Here is a 21,847-nt window from a genome sequence, read left to right as displayed (position 1 = left end):
CTCTATGATGTGGACTGATTCAGTGACTGGGATAATCAGGATGGGAGTGTCAGAGACAGTGCGATTGGCACAGGACAGAGCAGAGTTTAGGGTTGTTGTACATAGGGTTGCTATGAGTTGCAAGCGACTCGACGGCACATAACAACAACAACAACAACCCCTTGTTCTGTGCATAGACCTCAGTCTGTGAACAGCTTCTACGCGAATACAGCTAAGTGTTCTAGAATTCTGTTTCTTCACAATAATATCCACAAAGAAGATTTGTTATGATCCACAAAGTTGGATGCCTTTGTGTAGTAAAAAAAAAAAAAGATCAACACATTTATTCTTATAGCCCATCTATTCTCTTTCTCATACTGCTTTCAGTCAAAATTGATCTAGCATTAGCAATGATAACCTTAACGCACATCTTCTGAATCTGGCTTGGATTTCGGGCAGTGTCCTATCAATAAGCTGGTATAAACGTTCTTTTTCAATTTAACTCCAGCAAAATTTTGCATGCATAAACTTTCTACTTGTACCTACAACTTACTCATACACACATTCACATATTCCTGTCAGAAAATGACACAAATCAATGTGTGAGTAAACATTGCATCTTTTGGTGCTTTCTGCTGGTATTGGAAATACCTGTGGTATAGTTTCCTTCATCACATAAAAGCCAGCACAGTATGACAGTGTGTATATATGTATACGTGTATATGTATATGTGGCTTAGAGGCAAGAAGCTACACTGCAATCCCGAAGATATGTGATTCAAGGCCACCAGCTGCTCTGTGGGAGAAGGATGGGCAATCTCCTTTTGTGCAATTGACTTCCTCTGAAAACCTGCCAGACGGTCAGCTATGGGACAGGTCCAATTCTATGGTACACAACAACAACATGTATATGTGTGTGTATGTGTGTATTGAGCACTGGTGGCTTAATTGTTAAGGATTTGCATTGCCCACCCAAAAGCATATGATTCAAATCCACAGCTGTCCCAGGGAAGAAAGATGAGCCATTTTCTCCCATGTGATTTAAAACCCCTAAAAATCTTGGTGGAAAACAACTGTGAGATATCATCTCACCCCAGTAAGAATAGCAAAATTTAACAGAATAGTAAACAACAAATGCTGGCGAGGTTGTGGAGAAACTGGAACCCTTATTTACTATTGGTAGAAATGTAAAATGGTGTGACCACTGTGAAAGGCAGTATGGCACTTTCTCAAAAAGTTGCAAATAGAGATACCATTTGACCCAGCAATTCCACTACTGGGAATAAACCCCAAAGAAACCATAACTGCTGCCCAAGCAGATATATGCACACCCATGTTTATCATGGCTTTGTTCACAATAGCAAAGAGTTGGAAACAACCTAAGTGCCCAACAACAAACGAATGGATAGAGAAGCTGTGGTATATTTACACAATGGAATACTATGCTGCTTTGCAAAACAAGGAACTCATGCAATATTATACAGAATGGGTGACCCTGGAAGACATTATGCTGAGTGAAATATCTCAATCACAAAAGGACAAATACTACATAGTGCCACCGTTGTAAAACAGGACTGACAATGAGGTTGGGGGGAGACCAAGAAAGATGGGAGAAATTATGTATAGTGTATTGAAACAGATGAGGGAGAGAATTGTTTAAAAGGGATATTGTTGTTGTTGTTGTTGTTGTTGTTGTTATGTGCCATCAAGTCACTTGTGACTCATAGCAACCCTATGTACAACAGCCCTGAACTCCGCTCTGTCCTGTGCCAATTGCACTATCTCGGATACACCCATCCCAATTGCCCCAATCACTGAATCAATCCACCTCATAGAGGGCCTTCCCCTCCTGTGCCATCCTTCCACCCTCCCAACCATGATGTCCCTTTCCAAGGACTGGTCCCTCCTTACAACATGTCCAAAGTATGTTAGATGGAGCCTCAGAATCCTTGCCTCCAAGGAGCAGCCCGGATTGACCCTTTCCAGGATGAATCTGTTTGTTTTCCTAGCAATCCATGGTACCCTAAATACTCTTCTGCAGCACCACAGCTCAAAGGCATCAATTCTCCTTGTATATCTGTGTTTCATTGACTATGCAAAGGCATTTGACTGTGTTGATCATAACAAACTGTGGCTGACTCTGACAAGAATGGGAATCCCAGAATACTTGATCATGCTAATGAGAAACCTATACTTGGACTAAAAGAGAGTCATCAGAACAGAGCAAGGAAACACTGCATGGTTCAAAATTGAGAAGGGCATGCGCCAGGGATGTGTCCTGTCTCCATACCTTTTCAACCTGTATGCAGAACAGATTATCCGGTAGGCTGGGCTCTATGAGGAGGAATGTGGGGTCAACATTGGTGGAAGATCTGTCAACAATCTGCAATATGCAGATGACAAAACCCTGCTTGCGGAAAGTGAGGAGGACCTCAAGTGCTTGCTGAAGAGGGTCAAGGACTGCAGCCTCCAATATGGATTGAGGCTCAATGTCAAGAAGACAAAGATTCTCACCACTGGACCAATTGGCAGCATCAGGGTGGATGGTGAAGAGATTGAGATTGTTCACAGCCTCAGTCTGCTTGGCTCCACAGTCAACACTCTTGGCACCAGTAGCCAGGAGATTAAAAGACGTATTGCGATGGGAAATTCTGCTGTTAGGGACTTCTCCAAAGTACTGAAGAGCAACAGTGTCTCTCTGGAGACTAAGGTGCGTCTAATACAGGTCATGGTCTTTGCAATCACTTGTTATGCATCAGAGAGTTAGAAATCAAAAGATATATATGATTAGATATTATTGTCATTACAGGAGTCCATAATGAAGGCTGCATAGTGAAGTGGACTTGGGTGGAGGGATTGTATAACAATAAAAGAGTTTTTCTTTTACTTTTCAAAGAGAAGAGAGGACTAGTGGGTGGGAGGGGTGGGCAGGGAGAAAAGTGCAACAATGAATGAATGGAAATCCAAAGTCTCTGTATACTTTCATTAAAATTAACAAGAATAATAATAATAATAATCTTAATAAAACCCTTGCTGGAGAGTCAGCTATGAGTCATTTCCAACTATTTAACAGCACGAAGAACAGCATACATACATATGCCTAAATTCACTACCATTAAGACAATTCCAGCTCATAGTGACCCTATGGGATAGAATGAAATGGCTCCATAGGGTATTTGAAGCTATAATCTTTACAGAAGCAGACTGCCACATTTTCCTGGTGTTGAGTTCAGATGGCTGACCTGGTTAGTGTGTGAGTGTTTAATCACTGCATCATCGGGAATTACTCATGTGCCCTATGTTTAACTGTCTAGCTATCTGTACACACACACAAACACGTATGTATACATACATACACATACATGCATAAAATTTTTGGTATACAATTATGACTTGGATAGATCAGGATTAGTTAAAACATAGGCTGGAAACCATTCAATATGGGCCTTAAAATTTTCAGTGATAATAACCGAGAAGGATATGATGACGCTAATACTTCTAGCTGCACCTATACTTACACATACGTACATGTATTCCTGTCAGAAAACAACACAATCTGTGTGTAAGGAAACACTGTATCTTTTGTCTGAAGTCTTCTCCTATAACACCTAAAAGAGTTTTCTGCTTGTCTTTTTGATGGACATAGAAGACTTATTAAATTTCCATTTACTGATTGCAGATTCATATTAAGAAAACTGCAAAAGATCGAATGTCTTTACAAAGCTGCAATATGTAATAAAATTCTTTCAATTCTAAAACTTTGACCCTTATAGCACTCATCCCCAGCCATGTAGACAGTGTCATACAATGATCATGTCTTTCCTTGTCGCTAAGGCAGGCATCTTCTTTCAGCAGATACTTCACTAAAAGGCAGTGGGCATATGTGACTTCAGTAAAGCAGTAGAGATGGCTCCACCGAGCATTCTTCAAGGAGTCCCATGCATAAGGATTAGACAGAATGAGAAGAGCATAATATGGATAAAAAGCCAATTAAAGGTATTGAACATCGACAAATTATTAATAGTTTGGCTTCAAACTGAGAGCAGCAATTGCACATGACTCCTAAGGGGGCGTCCTGGGTCCCATCCTGCTCCAGATAGTCTATTAATAGCTCTGAGGAATGTGTGACTAATGCACTAATCAATGCACCAAAAATGCAGCTCAGGGAGGCTTTGCTCGGGCTTTGGATGACAATATTAAAATTCAGGACAAGCTTGTTAAATTGAAGAAATGAGCTATAATAAATAGGGCAAGCACACACAGCCCTGCCAGGTGTTTCAAATCATGCTGAGGCATAAAACCCCCACACAGAAAATAAGACGACCTTGGCAGCCTGCCCACAAACCCACTGGGCAAAATTACCCAACTCAGGTCCTCCCTGTCCTCCTCAAAGTCATAAGGAAATCCAGACCAATGCAAAGTGTGTCACCTACATGCGACTTAGCACCAGGACCAACAGTGTCTAACCCTTTCCCCAGAGCCTTGCCATGAGTGGGCAGAGACAGCAGGCTTCGATTGGTACAACTTGGATCAAACCACACTGATCAACTGCAATTTGGCACTCTATATTAGAAGCAGAGAAAGGAATGAAAAATGAAGACTAGATACAGGTTTATAAATGACTGTATAATGACCTTTCCCAAGGAGTGTCCAAATGTCTTTTCAATTTTTTTTTTAAAAGATGTGGTACTAAAGAGAAACAAGGTAAGGGGTGGGGGGAGATACAATTTCTCTAACAACTAATATTTACTATTTGCCCAAACCCTAGATTATCTAAGAATTCAGAAAAATGTAACCTGTTCTTTATTTTTATCACAAATCATCCCCACAGTTATCCTCAATCACCTATACTTCCTGTCTCCAGTTAGCCAGAACTCTTGCCTTCTAAAAAAGAGGCCCAATTTCGATTATCAGTCAATGCAACTCATGCATAGATAACCACCCAGTCTGAAACAGGGCTTATAGGTTTCAAAACAACAGATTTTGGCAGAGTTTCCAAACTAGAAAGAAATAATAATCTAATTCCAAAATCAGTCAGTGAAAACTCTGATTACAATGGTTCAATTCCCAATCATTAGGGAGCTCTCTGGTGGCCTAGAGGCAAGAAGCTGTGCTGCAATCCTGAAAGGACACAGTTCAAGGCCACAAGCCGTTCTGCGGGCGAAGGATGGGCAATCTCCTCCCATGCAATTAACTGCCTCTGAAAACCGGCCAGAGGGTCATCTATGGGTCACTTCTGACTCGATGGTACACAAGAGGATGGCACAGGATCGGGCATTGTTTTGTTCCATTGTGCATGAGTTAACTATGTGACAACAGCTAACCACCACCAAATCCTGCCCGTTTTACCCTCTAAGCATCATTCAGATATGTACCTTTATCTCTATTCTTTAGTCACCCTTCTGTAAAATCTTCATCTTTCACACAAATATTTACACTCCCTCAAGGCCTCTAGGCTTCTCTATGTCTTTAGATCCATGTTTCACATGTGATGAGTTTGATCTAGCTAGAATACATTTTTGGCCTTGAACCTTTTCTGTTTAAAACTTTTCAATACCTTTCCAGTACTTAAAGAATGAGATCCAAGTTCTTCAATGTGATGCAAAAAGTTCAGAGATCCTTGGTGTTTTGTCAGGGCACCATCAGATTCATTGAAGTTGTGGGGAAGTTTGTGGGGCATTTTATTTTAGGTCACAGAGTCTAGAATGTGCTAGTAGCATTTAGTGCCCAGGTGATAGAGATGGTAAGTAACCAACAGTGCCCAAGAGAATCCACACAACTAAATGTCCCACCCAAGTGCTAGCAGTCCATCTCTGGAGCTTCTGCCTACTTCTCCAGGCTTCCAGTTCATTATTTTATATTCCAGCTACACAAATCTGTGGTTCTTCAACACAAGTCTCATTTTTATTGTCTTTTTATCTTTTTTGTCCCTTGATTTCTTCTGACATGTTGAATGTTCATCTCTACCTTACTGATTCAGCTTTCATAGTTTAGCTCAGGTGTTACCACTCTTAGGAACTGGTTTCTTTTATATACACATGTGTGCGTGCACACACACATTCACTCACATCCTTGAGTGCTCATGTAAGTGGGTGGTTTGGGTTTTTTTAAGACAAAAAAAAATGAATGCAACTCAAGATAATTCATATTGTTATTAGTTGCTTTCAAGTCAACTATGACTCATAGTTATGAAAAACAACTGAAGTTTTGCCCAATCTGTGCCATTCTCATCGATCTTCACCATGCTCAAGCTTATTGCAGTCACTCTTCTAATCCATCTTATTGAAGGTCTTACTGTCTTACTTGACGCTCTACTTTTCTCATCATGATGTCCTTCTAAGGATTGCCACCTCCTGACTACAGGTCTCTAGGGTATGTGAGGTGAAGTTCCGCCATCCTTGCCTAACTCTGGTTGTACTTCTTCCAAGACAAATTTGCATGCTCTATTGTCAGCCCATGATATGTTCAATACTCTTCCCTAACACCACAAGTCAAAGGAATCTGTTCTTCTTTGGTCTTCCTTATTCATTGTCCAAACTTCACACCCATATGAACCAACTGAAAATGCAATGACTTTGGAAAGGTGGACCTTAGTCTTTAAAGTGGCATCCTTGCTCTTGAGCCTTTAAAGACATTATTAACAGCAGATTTGCCCAATGAAAGGCCTATTTAGAGATTTTAAATATTTTTATTTTATATTGGTTTACTTACAAAGTTCATACATACGATGTTTCACACTCTTATTCATTCACATTGTGTTTCACACAAACATTCCCGTTATGTTTTGAGACTGAGAAAGATGGGATCAATAATATGTACTGCATTGAACAGATGAGAGACAAAACCATTTAAAAGGAATATGTGATTAGGTATTATTGTCATGACAGGAGTCCAGAGCGAAGGCTGCATAGGGGAGTGGACCTAGGGGGTGGGACTGTAAGACAATGAAAGAATTTTTCTTTTACTTTACAAAGATAAGAGTGAACTGGGAGGGGAAGAGTGGGCAGGGAGAAAAGTGCAGCAATGAATTAATGGAATCCAAAGTCTCTGTAAATTTTCATTAAAAATAATAATAAAAAAAACTGGGAAAAAATTCATCACCATTAGACTATGCCCACCATTACCCTGTCTTTCCAGGTTCCCATTGAATCTTTCCCATTTCCTCCTTCCTCCACCTACAAAATTGTGAAACTCTGTTATTTCAGCCCTACCCATTCCACTCCTTTCACCTTTGGGTCTCCATACATGTTTTATTAGTCATCCTTCTATTTTTACAATAATGGCTTAATGAGTATTTGTCCTTATGAGATTGAGTTAGTTCACTCAGAATAATGGTCTCCATTCTCTCCCAAGTTATGTAGTATTTTTCAAAATCATTGCTTCTGAGTGATGCATAGTATTAACACTGTGTTTTGGTACACTGTGTGTACCAAAATTTCTCAATCCATAGAGTTGTAGTTGGACATTTGGGCTGTTTCCATGTTCTTACAATGGTGAATAATGCTGCTAAAAACATTGGTGTACAAATATCCATTTGTGTCTCAGTTCCAATTTTCATGGTAGTGGAATAGCGGGGTCATATGGAGTTCCTGTGTGTAGGATTTTTAAGAAACAGCAAAGTGTCTTCTAGAGTGATCGTACCACTTTACAATCCTACCAAAAGCATATAAGCATTCCCACCTCTCTCCAACATCCTCTCTCATGTCCTCTCCAACATGCTTCTATCACGGTTGTTGTTATGTGTCATCGACTACAACTCATAGTGACCCTATAAATAAATAAGAGTTGGACAGTGACTAAGGGTGACAGAAAGAGGATTGATGCCTTTGAGCTGTGGTGCTGGAGAAGAGTGTTGAATAGACCATGGACTGCTAGGATAACATACAGGTTTGTCCTGGAGAGAGTGAAGCCGGGCTGCTCCGTGAACTTAAGGATTCTGAGGCTTCATCTGACATACTTTGGGCATGTTGCAAGGAGGGACCGGTCCTTGGAGAGGGACATTATGCTTGGGAGGGTGGAGGGACAGTGCAGGATAGGAAGACCCTCAATGAGATGGATCGATTCTATGATTGGGGTGAGGCTGGCACAGGATAGAACAGGGTTTAGGACTCTTGTACATAGGGTCTCTATGAGTCACAAGCGACTTGACAGCACATAACAACAACAACAACAAACTTTGACCTATCCTGAGCCAACTTCACTGTCCCTAATGCATCTGTCCCCATTGCCACAGTCACTGTGTCAGTGCATCTCATCCAGGGTCTTCCTCTCCTGTGCTGACCCTCTACCTTTCCAAGTATGATGTCTTTCTCCAAGGTCTGGACCCTCCTGGCAACATGCTCAAAGTGTGTGAAATGGAATTTCAAACTCTTTGTCTCCCCAGCTTGTTGACTTGGCCCCATGTGGGGGCTAATGCTGAATGATGTGACCATCTGCTCTGGAATGCAGGAAGAAGTGTGGACTCCTGAGTTTGCAGCTGATGCTCATTTAGACCTAACCATGGATGGCTGGAGATGAGTTGATCAGAACCCAACCAGGCGTAAAGAAGATGTTTCATCCTGTGAGCTAGTGTTGCTCTGGACTGGACTTTGCTTGTAGATACAGATGCTCAAAGTTATCAAACTGAACAGAAGATTCTTCTGCAAAAGGGACATGCTTGTTTCCTCAGAGTACTGGTTTGATAGGGATGGACAAATTAGAAATTGGCTATTCCAAATGGGAATATTGAGGCATAAAACATGAATTACATAGATGGCTTACACACTTTCATAAACACAGTTATTAATAAGATGGGAAATTTAATTCTTTAAATAAAAAGAGTAGTGGCTAGAAAAGCCAGGGCCATTGTGATGTCGTGGTTTCATTGTTCAAAATAGCTTTTCTAGTCATTGAGTTTGACTTTGCAACATAATGGGTGGGGAGATGTAAAAGAGGTGTGTTGGTCTATTCACAAGGGGATTGGCTAGTCTTGCCGTTAAATTAAATGGATTCAGCAGTATAAATTGAGAATCTCACCACCGACCAAGAAGCAGCGAATGCAGAATGTGCACCCTTCATGGTCAATGATTCCTGCACCAGTCAGATTGGGGCTCACAGTAGAAGCAGCTGCGGCAGCGAACCAGAAATCTGCCATGAGACAGAGCTGACTTTGAACTGCTATCACACAGAACCAGAGCTAGGCTCCTTTACCCAAGTCTGTTGGAGGATTGGAGAAGGAGAGGCCATAATGGCAGGAGTAAGAGATTTGTGACACAGGCCTAAAGCCATGGGGCTGAAGGCCGAGGTGCATGTGGGTGCATTTCAGAAGCTGTCCTGACTGAGCTGCCAATGTGAATTATAGCCTTTTGATTTCCCTGATAAACACCATAGACATGGAAGGGAGTGGAGGATGAGCAACAGCAGCCTCAGCAGAGAACCAGAGGCCAACAGGAGCCAGAGCTGACTTGGGATGGCTGCCCCATAGAGCCAGAGCCAGGGGCCTTCGCCCAAGCTTGTTGGAGGACTGAGGGAAGATGCCCTAACTGGCAGGACCAAGGACAATTTGTAAAACAGATCTAAATGGTGAGGCTAAAGGTCAAGGGCCTAAAACCATGCTTGAGAAGCTGCCTGGACTGAGACATTGTATCCCGCAGCCAACCTGAATTAGAAACTGTTAATATATTAATTCTATTAACTTGGGGGGCTGTGAGTGAGATAAAGGAGCTTTTCAGAACTGTGGTTAATTCAGGTGTCCATGTTGCAAATATAATCCCGTTGTATAAAATACAATCACGTTTTATTTTAGGCCACAGCTTCTCATCAAGTCATTTATTTTCATCCTACTATTGCACTCTACACAGGTCACTCTGTGGCCTCATTTTCATTCCATAAAGACATTATTTAAAAGCTCTCAGACTGAGTGGCCATCAATGGTGGTGGAATCATTTAGAAAATTATACATGTGATGATTGCAATATAGTCAATGTCACTGAATTTTACACATCAAAATAGTTGACATGGCACACGTTTTGTGTTATAGATAAAGATACATTAGTATGATTATTAAAAAAAAATAAGTGTTCAAGATAGTACCCTGCTTAGCATTCCACTTACCCATGTTGAGGCCTGCGGGTCATGATTAGCAATCTGACAGGAGCTTCTGGTTGGCAGCTCTGTACTCAGTTGGCTCAAGAACTCAGCAGTTTTGCTACCAAGAAAACAAATAGGTGTTAGTGCTTTCACTGAAAATATACATGTTGTTGTTGATTGCTGTTAAGTAGAGCATGACTCATAGTGACCTATAAACAAAAGGCCTGAAACCCTTCCCCAACCATCAGTATTTATCAAAGTTTACACAGTTTCCAGGAGCATGCTTTTCAGGACATAGATGCCACTCCTGCTTCCAAACCTCTTTTACACTGGGAGTTTCACCAAACACTGTCCATCATGGGTAAGTATTATGGAATCTGACACAAGGTTCAGAATGGTAGCAACCCCAGATTACCTCAGTACAGCATATTGACAGATATGCTGTGCCACTTAGGAGAATGTTCCTCCAAAATATATTAACAACCAATTTTTAAATACAAAGGCCCTTCCTAAGGTCTTATTGACTCTAAACATGAGACTTAAATAAAAAACAACCAATATAGTATGTTATTGTTGTTATATGCCATTGAGTTGCCTGTGACTCATAGTGACCCTATGCACAGCAGCTCTGAAGCCGGCCCTGTCCTGAACCAGTCTCACTAATTCCAACACACCAACCCCCATAAACCTAGATACAATATCAATCCATCTCATCAAGAGTCTCCTCTCCTGTGCTGTCTCTCTGAGAATGATGTCCTTCTCTAAGGACCAGTCTCTCCTAGCCAAGTGCCCAAAGTATGTGATACAGAGCTTCAAAATCCTATCCTCCAAGAAGAGACTTGGTTTCACCTTCTCCAAGACAGACTGATGTGTTTTCTTGGCAGTTCATGATATGTTCAAGACTTCTCCAGCACCACAACTCAAAGGCATCTATTCTTCTTCTGTCATCCTTTGTCATTGTCCAACTCTCTGAAGCATAACAAGTAACTGAGAAGAACATGGAGTGGATTAGGCAAACATTTTTCTCTAGACTAACATCACTGCTATTCAGAACTCTGGGGAGGTCCATTACAGCAGATTTTCCCAATGCAATTAGCCTTTTGATTTCCTGAATGCTGAGGCCAAGAATGTTGACTGTGGATCTGAGCAAGCTGTGATTGCTAACAACCTCAATCTCTTCTCCATCTATTATGGTGCTGCCAATTGGCCCAGTGGTGAGAATCTTTGTCTTCTTGATGTTGAGCTTCAATCCATATTGAAGACTACAGCCCTTGGCCTTTTGCAGCAAATGCTTCCGGTCTTCTTCCATTTCAGAAAGCAAGGTTGTGTCATCTGTATATTGTAGGTTGTTAATGAGTCTTCCTCCAATCTTGAAGCCACACTCCTCCTCATAAAGTCCTGCTTCCTGAATAATCTATTCTGTATCCAGATTGAAAATGTGTGAGGATAGGATTCATCCCTGACAAACTCTTTTCCTGATTTTGAACCATGCAGTGTTTCCTTGCTCTGTTCTGATAGCTGCTTCCTGGTCCAAGTATCGGTGTCACATAAGCACAATCAAATGTACTGGGATTCACATTTTCCTCAAGGTTAGCCACAATTTGTTGTGATCTACACAGCCAAATGCCTTTGCAAAGTCAATGGAACACAGACATTCTTCCGGTACTCTCTGCTTTCTGCAAGATCCATCTGACATTGACAGTGATGTCTTTAGTGTCACAACCTCTTCTAAACCCAGCTTGTATTTCTGGTATTTCTCTGTTGATACAGAGTTTAAGTATTTTTTAATAACCTTCTGCAGAATTTTATTTGCATGTTATATTAGTGATATTGTTCAGTAATTTCCACACTCTTTCAGGTCACCTTTTTTTGGAATGGGAATAAATATGGATCTCTTCCAGTCAGTTGGCCAAGTAGTTTGTCCTCCAGATTTCTTGGCACAACTTGGTGAGTACATCCAGGGCAGCATTTGTTTGCAGAAACATGTCAATTGGTATTCCATCAATTCTTGGGGCTTTACTTTTTGCCAAGTCCTTCAGAGTAGCCTGAACTTCTTCCTTCATCACCATTGTCACTTGCTCATATGTTGTTTCTTGAAATTCTTCTGTGTCAGCCAATTCTTTGACTCTGTATACTCCTTCCATCTCCTTTTAATGCTTTCTGAATCATTCAATATTCTCTCCATAGCATCCTTAAGCATTACAACTCATGGCTTGAATTTGTTCTTTAGTTCCTTCAGCTTAAGAAATGTTAAGCAAATTTGACCCTTTTGATTTTCCAACTCCAGATCCTTGCACATTTCATTATAATATTTTGCCTTATCTTCCTGAGCTACCCTTTGAAATCTTCTACTCACCTCCTTAACTTCTTGATTTCTCCCCTTTGCTTTGGCTTATCAGTACTCTAGTGCAATATTCAGAGTCTCTTCTGACATCCATTTTGGTCTTTTCTTCTTCTTTATTGTTTATTGTACCTTTGCACAGAGGCCTAGATTTCCATTGGATGATGACCAAGTGTGCCTTGGATAATGACCAAGTGTGTCTTACGTAGAAAAGAAGGTTATTAGGTTAAGAATATGTTATAGTATAAAATCAAATCAAAATGTCATTGTGCAAGGATGCTTTCATGAAGAACATTACACTTGAATATGTGGTATGTGAAGCGGTGATAATTCTTTTTTTCAACTTCGTGTTATTGATAGGGACAAAAAAGATCTCTTAGTTTCCAGAAATGCCAACACTTCAGCCAGTAGCCAGGCACTTAACCATTTGCACTACTAGGACTCCTTGTGTCAAGCAAAGAACCGTAATATTTTTCCCTATGCCTTACTTCTGACTGTATTTTTCTGTTTATTCATTTCTACTTCTTTTGTCCCTTCTCTAGATCATTCATTAAATTATAAGCCTTTCTCCACTGCACAATCCAGTACCTCATAACAAGGACTGATTTGAGATGAACCAACTTGTGCACCGTGTGCTCCCTGTCTGCCTCCTTCCTTCTCCTACCTCTCCATTCCCCATTATGATTTTGTTCGTGTTAAGGTACCATTCTTCGAGTGTTTTCAGACATGGACACTGAAAAAAACAAAATGTTCTGAAAGAACAAGTGATATCCAGCGGGGGAAAAATAATATAAATAAAATTAGAGTAACAGGGAACACCAGCATTACTTCGAATAATCACTCAGGGAGAAAGCAGAACAAGGCACTTGAACAAGGTCAGAAGCTGGAGCCAGGAAGAGAGGAGCTAAAAGTTCAGCAACCTACATAACCCTAAGAAACCAAGGCTCAAGGAGCTGAGACTCACAGCCGTCCCATTTGTCTGGGGCTGCTTATCTTGCCCTGAACAGACAAGGAGACTAATGAAGCCACAGAGTCCAGAAGCTGCCCCACTGCCTGGGGCTTTATGAAGTCATCAGTCAAAAGCATACAAAGAAGACAGTTGCCAGAAGTTCCAATGAGATTTCAGAAAATCCTCAGCTAAATGAAGACCATAGGAGAAAGAACGAGAGAAAAACATGATGTTAAGCAAGGAGGGGACCTTCGGCCAAGTTCCAAAAGGAATGAATGTCCAATGGGTGCTGCTGCTGCTTCCCTGTCAATATCAAGACTCACCATCATCACTGCTTCACCACGTTATAGTTTAAAGCACAGTGACTGAGCCACACGATGGCCATAGGAATACAAGTGGGGACCAAGTCATTGACTCCACCGTCACATTCTCCCAAAGCGTATGCTGAAATCCTAACCTCTGTACCTGGGAGGAGCAAACAGTTTCTGATCAACTACTAACCGAAAACTGGCCATTCCCTTTACCTCGTGAGGTCATGAAAGGTCCAGATAGGAAAGAATGCATCTATTGGTTCATTTGAACAGCCCGGGAGTTCTGGTAGCCTAGCTGGTAGGGAATCACGCTGCTAATTTAAAGGCAGCATCTTGCTGGCAGTTTAAATCCACTGGCAACTCCTAGAGATAAATATGAACAATCTCCTCTGATGCAAATAACAGCAAAGAACAGAAAATTCCCTGCAGGATCAGCTAGGAGCTGGTTCCACCTCAACAGCAATGAAATGGCCATTGTTGTTGTTGTTCTGTGCCGTCGAGTCGGCCCCTGGCCTAGTTTTCACAGTTGATATTGAGCTTCTCCAGCGGTTCCTTCCACAGATGTAGTCAATCTGATTCCTATGCATACCATCAGGTGAAGTCCATGTGTATAACCCGCGTTTGTGTCTCTTATAAAATGTATTTGCAATGAATAAGTCATTGATTTTGCAAAATTCAATCATTCTATCTCCAGCTGATTCTTCTTCTCTGTTCCCAACTTTCGCATTCCAGTCACCCATTATTATCAATGCATCTTGATTGCATGTTCGATCTATCTCTGACTGTAAAAGTTGGTAGAAATCATCTGTTTCTTCTTCTTTGGCTCTGGTTGTTGGTGCATATATCTGAATGATAGTGGTATTCACTGGACTGTCTTGTAAGCGTATGGATATAATCCTGTCACTCACAATGTTGTACTTCAAGATGGATCTAGAAGAAATGACCATAGATGATTATAAAAGTAAATTTTTTGCACAATTTAAAAAATAAAACTAAAAGACAAACCCTTAAAACTGTAGGAGTTTGAGACTTAACAACCTGTCACTCATCACACGAGAGCTGCAAGATGCTACAGATCTTTCTCAACTTGGTCAGCCACAGCCTCGACTGGTGGTAGAGCACACAATGTATTAGGGCGCTAACTGAAAGGTCAGCCTGAAGAACCCAGTGGAAGGTCACTGTGGCTTGGAACTGCTTCAACAGCAATACCCACCCCCAATTTTGAACCATGGAAAAACACAGAACATTCTAATAAAAGCTGTAATCTATTCTTAGTTCCCCAGCTACTCATATGCTTCTCTAGGGCCTATTATTTCAGAAGTGAATGGCAGTCTTGTTTCTTTGTCTTAGTCTGGAAGAACCCATGTATCATAGTATGTCAAATGCTTTGCTGATATTTTAAGTATCTGTAGTATCGTTTCTAGCATCACAACAAAGCACAAGCCATCAGAGTAAGGAAAATCAACAGGTAAGTGTTAGGTTATAGACAGTTCAATATCAAGAAAGTAAAAATGCTCATAACTAGATCAACAGGCAACATCATGATAGAGGGAGAAAAGAATTAACTTACCAACCATTTATTTCATTTTACTTGGATCCACAATCAAAACCCTTAAAAGCAACAGTCAATAAATCAAAAGATATGTGGGGAAATCTGATGTTAAGGCCTTCATTAAGTTGCTCAAGAGCAAGGATATCAATTCAAAGATCAAGGTCCTTGTGGTCCGAATTTTCCATTGCTGTGTGTGCATGTGAAAGGGGCACAGAATAAGGAAGACCAACAAGTTAGAGCTTTTGAATTGTGCAGCTGGTGAAGAGTAATGAAGATCCCACTGACTGCAAAATACAAACAAACTGGTCTTGGAAGTCGCGCAACCAGGAAGGTCCTGAGAGGTTAAGATAAAATGTTGTTTCACATATTTCAGGCATGTTGTCAGGAAGTGACAGTTTTTGGAAAAAGATATCACGTTTGGAAAAGTAGAGGGTCAGTGAAAGAGAAGAAGACCCTTTAATAAGCTGGTTATACCATGACTACAGTAACAGGCCTGAGCATGTGGGAGATTGTGAGGAGGGTGCAAGACAGGGCAAGGTTTCGATGCGTTTTTCTTGAGGTAGCTATGAGTCAGAGTTGACTCAGTGGCATTTAACAACTATCTTAGTTCTTCAACGTTTCTATAACAGAAATATCTCAAGTGGATGGCTTTCCCAAACAGAAATCTATTTTCTTGAAGACCAGTTAGATGGAAATCTGAATTCAGCATGTCAGCTCTAGGAGAAGGTTCTCTCTCTTTGTCTGCTCTGGATGAAAATCTTTATCTCTTCTGAGCTTTTCTGCCCCTGGACAATCTCTCTTGGCATCTCTCACTCTCTCTGCTTGATTGTTTAATCTCTTTTTGTATCCCAGAAAAGAGTAATCCAAAATACACCCAACACTAGTCCTGCTCATTAACATAGTAAAGACAAACCGTTTCCAGATATGATTATAACCACAGGCATAAATGTTGGGACAGATAGCACATATTTTGGGCAGACATAATGCAATTATAACAACTACCAATTTTAAAGTTAAACTCCATAATTAGAGGAGATGATAGTTTGAAAAATAGTATACTAGTAACAAAGCTGTCCTTAGGTCTGTTTTGTCTTGCTGGGATCATACGAGATGGATTTCCTCTCAGCTACTTCTAATCAACCAATTGTCATCAAGTCAATATCCAAGGCTGTACCAATGAGTCTGAAACCATCAGGTTTCTGACACTAAACCTTCACTTGAAGAGACTGCTTCGTCTTTGCATCAGAGAGAAACAGGTAGATTTGAACTGCCAACCTTTTGGTTAGCAGCCCAACATTTAACCTACTCTGCCAGCATGACTTTTGGTGGGATAGTGGTGAACATAGTTGCCTTCACTTGCTGCTGCTTGTGTAAAATTGGCTAGAGAGAGAGAAACAGGAGCACAGACCCAGGACTACTGCCAGTCAGGGCAATGTAAGGAAAGCAGGGAGAGGCAGAGGGACTTCCACAAACCAGGGAGTGACCTGCTGCAGCTCCTCACCCCAGCCCGCAGCTGCCCTCGCAGAGACATGGGCCAGCAAGGCCCCAGATTTTACACATATTACCAAGCATTCGTGATGGAACAGAGCTCAGCAACTCCTTCAAATCTTCTGGACATACTGTGGGCCCAAAATTTGCGGGTCTAACAAACAACCGTAGTAGGTCATTGGGATCCAAAACCAGATTATGACCCGCTGATTTGCATTCTACCTGTTGAAGTTTGTGTTATTCTTAATTTTACGATCAGTGATAAAAGGAAGGAATGGAAAGCTTTCCTAATGAAAAGAGGATTCTGAAATAGCTGATAACTTGTTTACAAAGAAAGAAATATATTTGTAAATACATATTATAGACAAATAAATATATTTGCAAATATGTTTATAAATAGCTGATAATTTGTTTACCTTAGCTGACAGGAGAAAGTTCATCTTACTGTATTTCACATTTCTGTCAAACACTACAGTATACTATTTCATTTATTATTTTGAGAGAAAAAGAGAGAGAGAGAGAGAGAGAGTGTGTGTGTATGTGTGTGTGTGTGTGTGTGTAAACACAGGAAACACAATGATGAAATACTGTAAGATGATAAATCCAGACTGACTGCCGTCGAGTCGTAACCAACTCACAGCTGACCCTCCATTGAGTTTCTGAGGTTGAACATGTCTTTTATGGAAGAGGGTTTCTCATCTTTCCCCTGAGGATCTGCTGCTGGGGGATTTGACGTGCCAGTGAGTTACAGTCTTCTGGGTTAACAGCACAATGCTTTACATCACTAGAGTTCCCTCAAATAAGTTGAGACAGCCCAGAAAACATTTATATACTAACAGGGAGAAAAATTAAAGGGTTAATTAATAGAGTACATAAGGAACATTCTATATAAATATAAAAACAGAATATAGAATATAAAACAAACATAAAATATATCAAATATAAAGACAAATGCTCCAACAGAAAAAAGAGCAAACAGCAGAAACATGTATATCACAGATAATAGGAACAATAAAAACAACAAAAGCAACAGTAATAATATCCAGGACTTCTATAGCAGTTATGATGTGTCAAGCTCTAGTTTAAGCATTTTACACACGGTAACTTTACAAAAATATTGTGCTAGTAAAATTATTACCTATAATTTATAGTGATAACTTCAAGATGACACATCTAGTAAAAGTTCTCTTTATATTTGACAATAAATAATAACAGAAGGGTGCAACAATGAATGAATGGAATTCCAAAATCTCTGTAGATGTTCATTGAAATGAAAAATAAACAACCTAAATTAAAAAAAAATAATAACAAATAAAAAATAAAGGGAGGGAATATTATATTAAGACATTAGATACTTATTATGTAATATATAATAAATAATGTACTACATGAGGGGCAGGAACCTTTCCTCAGTACTGCCTCAGACAAAAATCCTTTGCTGAAGCTGTTACATGGGATTTGAACTTAAATCCTCCTAAACACAAGACAGATATCAGCATGAGAGACCAGAGGTAGTACAAGACACAACATATCACAGGAGTGACTTGTGGCCTAAGCCATCATTTCAAGGGGTGGCTGGGGGAAAGAGGTGCAAGATGATGTAGGCAGGGGTGCAAGGGATGCTGATGTAGCAGGGAAACGGAAGGGACAAGACACATGTATGGGAGGTGGTGGAGGGGGCACTGAATGTAGTGGTTATTTGATAAGGAGAAGTGTCTTTCATTTGATCCTTTCCGTGAAATGCTTCTCTATCAGATATTGTTCAAAAACTAAGCATCCAAGTTAAGACAGACTAGGAAGAAGTTTTGGCCATCCACTTCAGAAATATAACAGGCCTTCAAAAACGCTATGTACAATAGAGCACACTTAGAGTAAACTAATCTATATGACAACTGAGGCTGAACCCTCAAATTTGGGAGCCTAAAGCCTCAAGGAGAAACAGTTATAAGCAGAACTAATGATTGGAACGTGGAATGTAAGAAACATGAATGCAGGAAAACTGGATATTGTTAAGAAAGAAATGGAAGGCATAAATATTGACATTGTAGGTGCTGGTGAAATGAGATGGATTGGTATGGGACATTTTTAATCAGACAATCATATGCTCTACTATGCCAGAGATGAAAAGGTGAGGAAAAAATAGGGTCACATTCATAGTTAAAAAGGCCATTTCTAGATCTATCCTTGAAATACAATGTTATGAGTGACAGGATAATATCCACACACATATAAGGAAGACTTGTTAATAGCACTATTATTCAATTTTATGCGCCAACAACCACAGCCAAAGAGGAAGAAATATATGATTTCTAATAACTTTTGCAATCAGAAATCAATCAAACATGCAACCAAGATACATTAATAATAATGGGTGACTGGAATGCAGAAGTTTGAAACCAGGAAGAAGAATCAGTAGTCAGAAAACTGGACTTGGTGACAGAAATGAGGCTGGAGATAGAATGATAAAATTCTGGACAGTGAATGATTTATTTATAGCAAATATCTTTTATAAGAAACATAAACATAGGGTATACATATGAATTACACCTGATAGTATGCACAGGAATCAGAACAATTACATCTGAGGAAGGAATAGTTGAAGTTCAACATCAGGCCAGGTGCTCATTGTAGAACAGACCATCAACTACTCATATGCAAGTACAAACTAAAACTAGCAAAGGTCAAATCAAATCCACAGAAATAAAAATTTCATCTTGACTCTATTGCACCTGAATTTAAAAACCATCTCAGGAACAGGTTTGAGGCTTTGAACACTAATAAACAAAAAAAAGACCAAATGAGCTGTGGAAGGTTATCAAGAATATCATCCATGAAGAATACAAAAGGTCATTACAAAGATAGAGGAGGAAGAAAAGACCAAGATGGATGTCAGAGGAGACTCTTAATATTGTATTAAAGTGCAAAAAATCCAAAACAAAAGGAAGAAATAAAGAGGTTAAGAAAATGAATAGAAGATTTCAAAGGGCAGCTCAAGAAGACAAAGCAAATTATTATAGTATAATGTGCAAGGAGATTGAGGTCAGAAAATCAAAAGAGCTGAACTCATTTGGTATTTCTTAGCTGAAGGAACAAAGGACAAACTCAAGCTTCAACTTAAGAATTCCAAGTATTCTGCTATGGTCAGCATATGGAATGATCCAGGAATCATTAAAACAAGATGGAAGGAATATACAGAGTTACTGTATCAAAAAGAATTGGCTGATACAGAAGTATTTCAAGAAACAACATACGACCAAGAGGCAAAGGTAATGAAGGAGGAAATGCAGACTCCTTTGACAGAACTGGCAAAAAATTAGGCCTCAGGAATTGATGAAACACCAATTAACATATTTCAACATTCAGATGCTGCCCCAGACACGCTCACCAGGTTGTGTCAAGAAATCTGGAGGACAACTACTCAGCTCATTGACTCAAAGAGATCCATATTTATTCCTATTCTGAACAAAGGTGACAGAGTGTGGAGATTATCAAACAATATCACTAATACCACACACAAGCAAAATCCTGCTAAAGATTATCCAAAAATGACTTAAAGAGTACATCAACAGGGAACTATCAGAAATGCAAGCTGGGTATAGAAGAGTTTGTGGCACTAGAGATATTAATGCCAATGTCAGATGGATCTTGGCAGAAAAAGAGTACCAGAGGAATGTCTATCTGTGTTTCATTGACTAATCAAAAGCATTTGACTATGTGAATCACAACAAATCGTGGCTAATATTTGGGAGAATGGGAATCCCGGAACACTTGATTCTGCTCATGTGAAACCTATACTCAGACCAGGAAGCAATTCTTAGAATAGAGCAAGGAAACACTGCACGGCTCAAAATTAGGAAACAGGTGTGTCAGTTATGTGTCTTGTCCCCCTAACTTTTCAATCTATAGGCAGAACAGATAATTTGTGAAACAGGGCTTTATGAGGATAAATGTGGCATCAAGATTAGTGGGAGACTCATCAGTAACCTATGCTATGCAGATGGCACAACTTTGCTTTCTGAAACTGAGGAGGACTTGAACCATTTGCTGCGGAAAGTCAAGGACTGTAGTCTTCAAAATAGATTGAAGCTCAACATCAAGAATATAAAAATTCAAACCGAAACAACTGGTAGCATCATGATAGATGAAGAAGACATTGAGGTTAACAGTTACAGCTTGTTTGGCTCCATAATCAACACTGTTGGTATCAGCAGTCAGGAAATCAAAAGAAAAATCTGCTGTCAGAGACCTCCCCAGAGTACCAAGAAACAACAATGTCAGTCTAGAGACATCACTCTAGGTGTGCCTGATTCAGGCTATGGTCTTCACAGTTACTTGCTATGCATCAGAGAGATGGACAGTTACTAAGAACGACAGAAGAAGAATTGATGCCTTTGAGTTTTAGTGCTGGAGAAGAATCTTGAATATACCATGGACCACCAAGAAAACAAATATATCTGTCTTGAAGAGATTGAAACCAAGTTTCTCCTTGGAAGCTAGGATTTTGAAGTTCCATCTCACACAATTTGGGCACACAGCCAGTAAGGACCAGTCCTTGGAGAAGGACATCATGTTTGGAAGGGTAGAGGCACAGCGCAGGATAGGAAGACACTGGTTGAAATGGACTGATAGAGTAACTGGGGCAATGGTGATAGGTGTGTTGGAGTCAGTAAAACTTGCTCAGGGACAGGGAAATCTTCAAAGCTGTTATACATAGGGTTACTATGAGTTGCAGGCTACTTGATGGCACATAACAACAGGAACTGAGGGAGCAGGATAGGCAATCCCCTCCTGTGCAATTAACTGCCTCTGAAAACTTGCCAGGGGGTCAGTTATGTGTTGGTTCTAGCTCAACAGTTGTTGTTCTTGTTGTTATGTGCCGTCGAGTCATTTGCAACTCCTAGCGACCCTATGTACAACAGCCCTAAACCCTGTTCTATCCTGTGCCAGTCACACTGCCTCTGACACACCCATCCCAATTACCCCAGTCACTGAATCAATCCATGTCATAGAGGGTCTTCCCCTCTTGCACCGTCCCTCCACGCTCCCAAGCATGATGTCCCTCTCCAAGGACCCATCCCTCCTTGCAACGTGTCCAAAGTATGTCAGATGAAGCCCCAGAATCCTTGCCTCCAAGAAGTAGCTTGGTTTAACCTTCTCCAG

General features: G+C 40.4%; 1 protein-coding gene across 1 annotated transcript in view; it reads right to left on the bottom strand.

The window, feature by feature from the left end:
* Nucleotides 1-21,847, bottom strand: part of EPSTI1 (epithelial stromal interaction 1 (breast)) — a 220,995-nt gene that overhangs the window by 77,162 nt on the left and 121,986 nt on the right. The window contains exon 7 of the mRNA XM_006884612.1: nucleotides 10,071-10,164. Within this exon, the coding sequence (XP_006884674.1) occupies nucleotides 10,071-10,164 (94 nt within the window). The remainder of the gene's footprint in view (nucleotides 1-10,070; nucleotides 10,165-21,847) is intronic.

Source organism: Elephantulus edwardii, unplaced genomic scaffold (genome assembly GCF_000299155.1).
Source record: "Elephantulus edwardii isolate Elephantulus edwardi_28Jun2011 unplaced genomic scaffold, EleEdw1.0 scaffold00036, whole genome shotgun sequence".
Classification (NCBI taxonomy): domain Eukaryota; kingdom Metazoa; phylum Chordata; class Mammalia; order Macroscelidea; family Macroscelididae; genus Elephantulus; species Elephantulus edwardii.
Note: the sequence above shows the minus strand (reverse complement) of the source record. Positions and strands in the feature narration are given on the sequence as shown.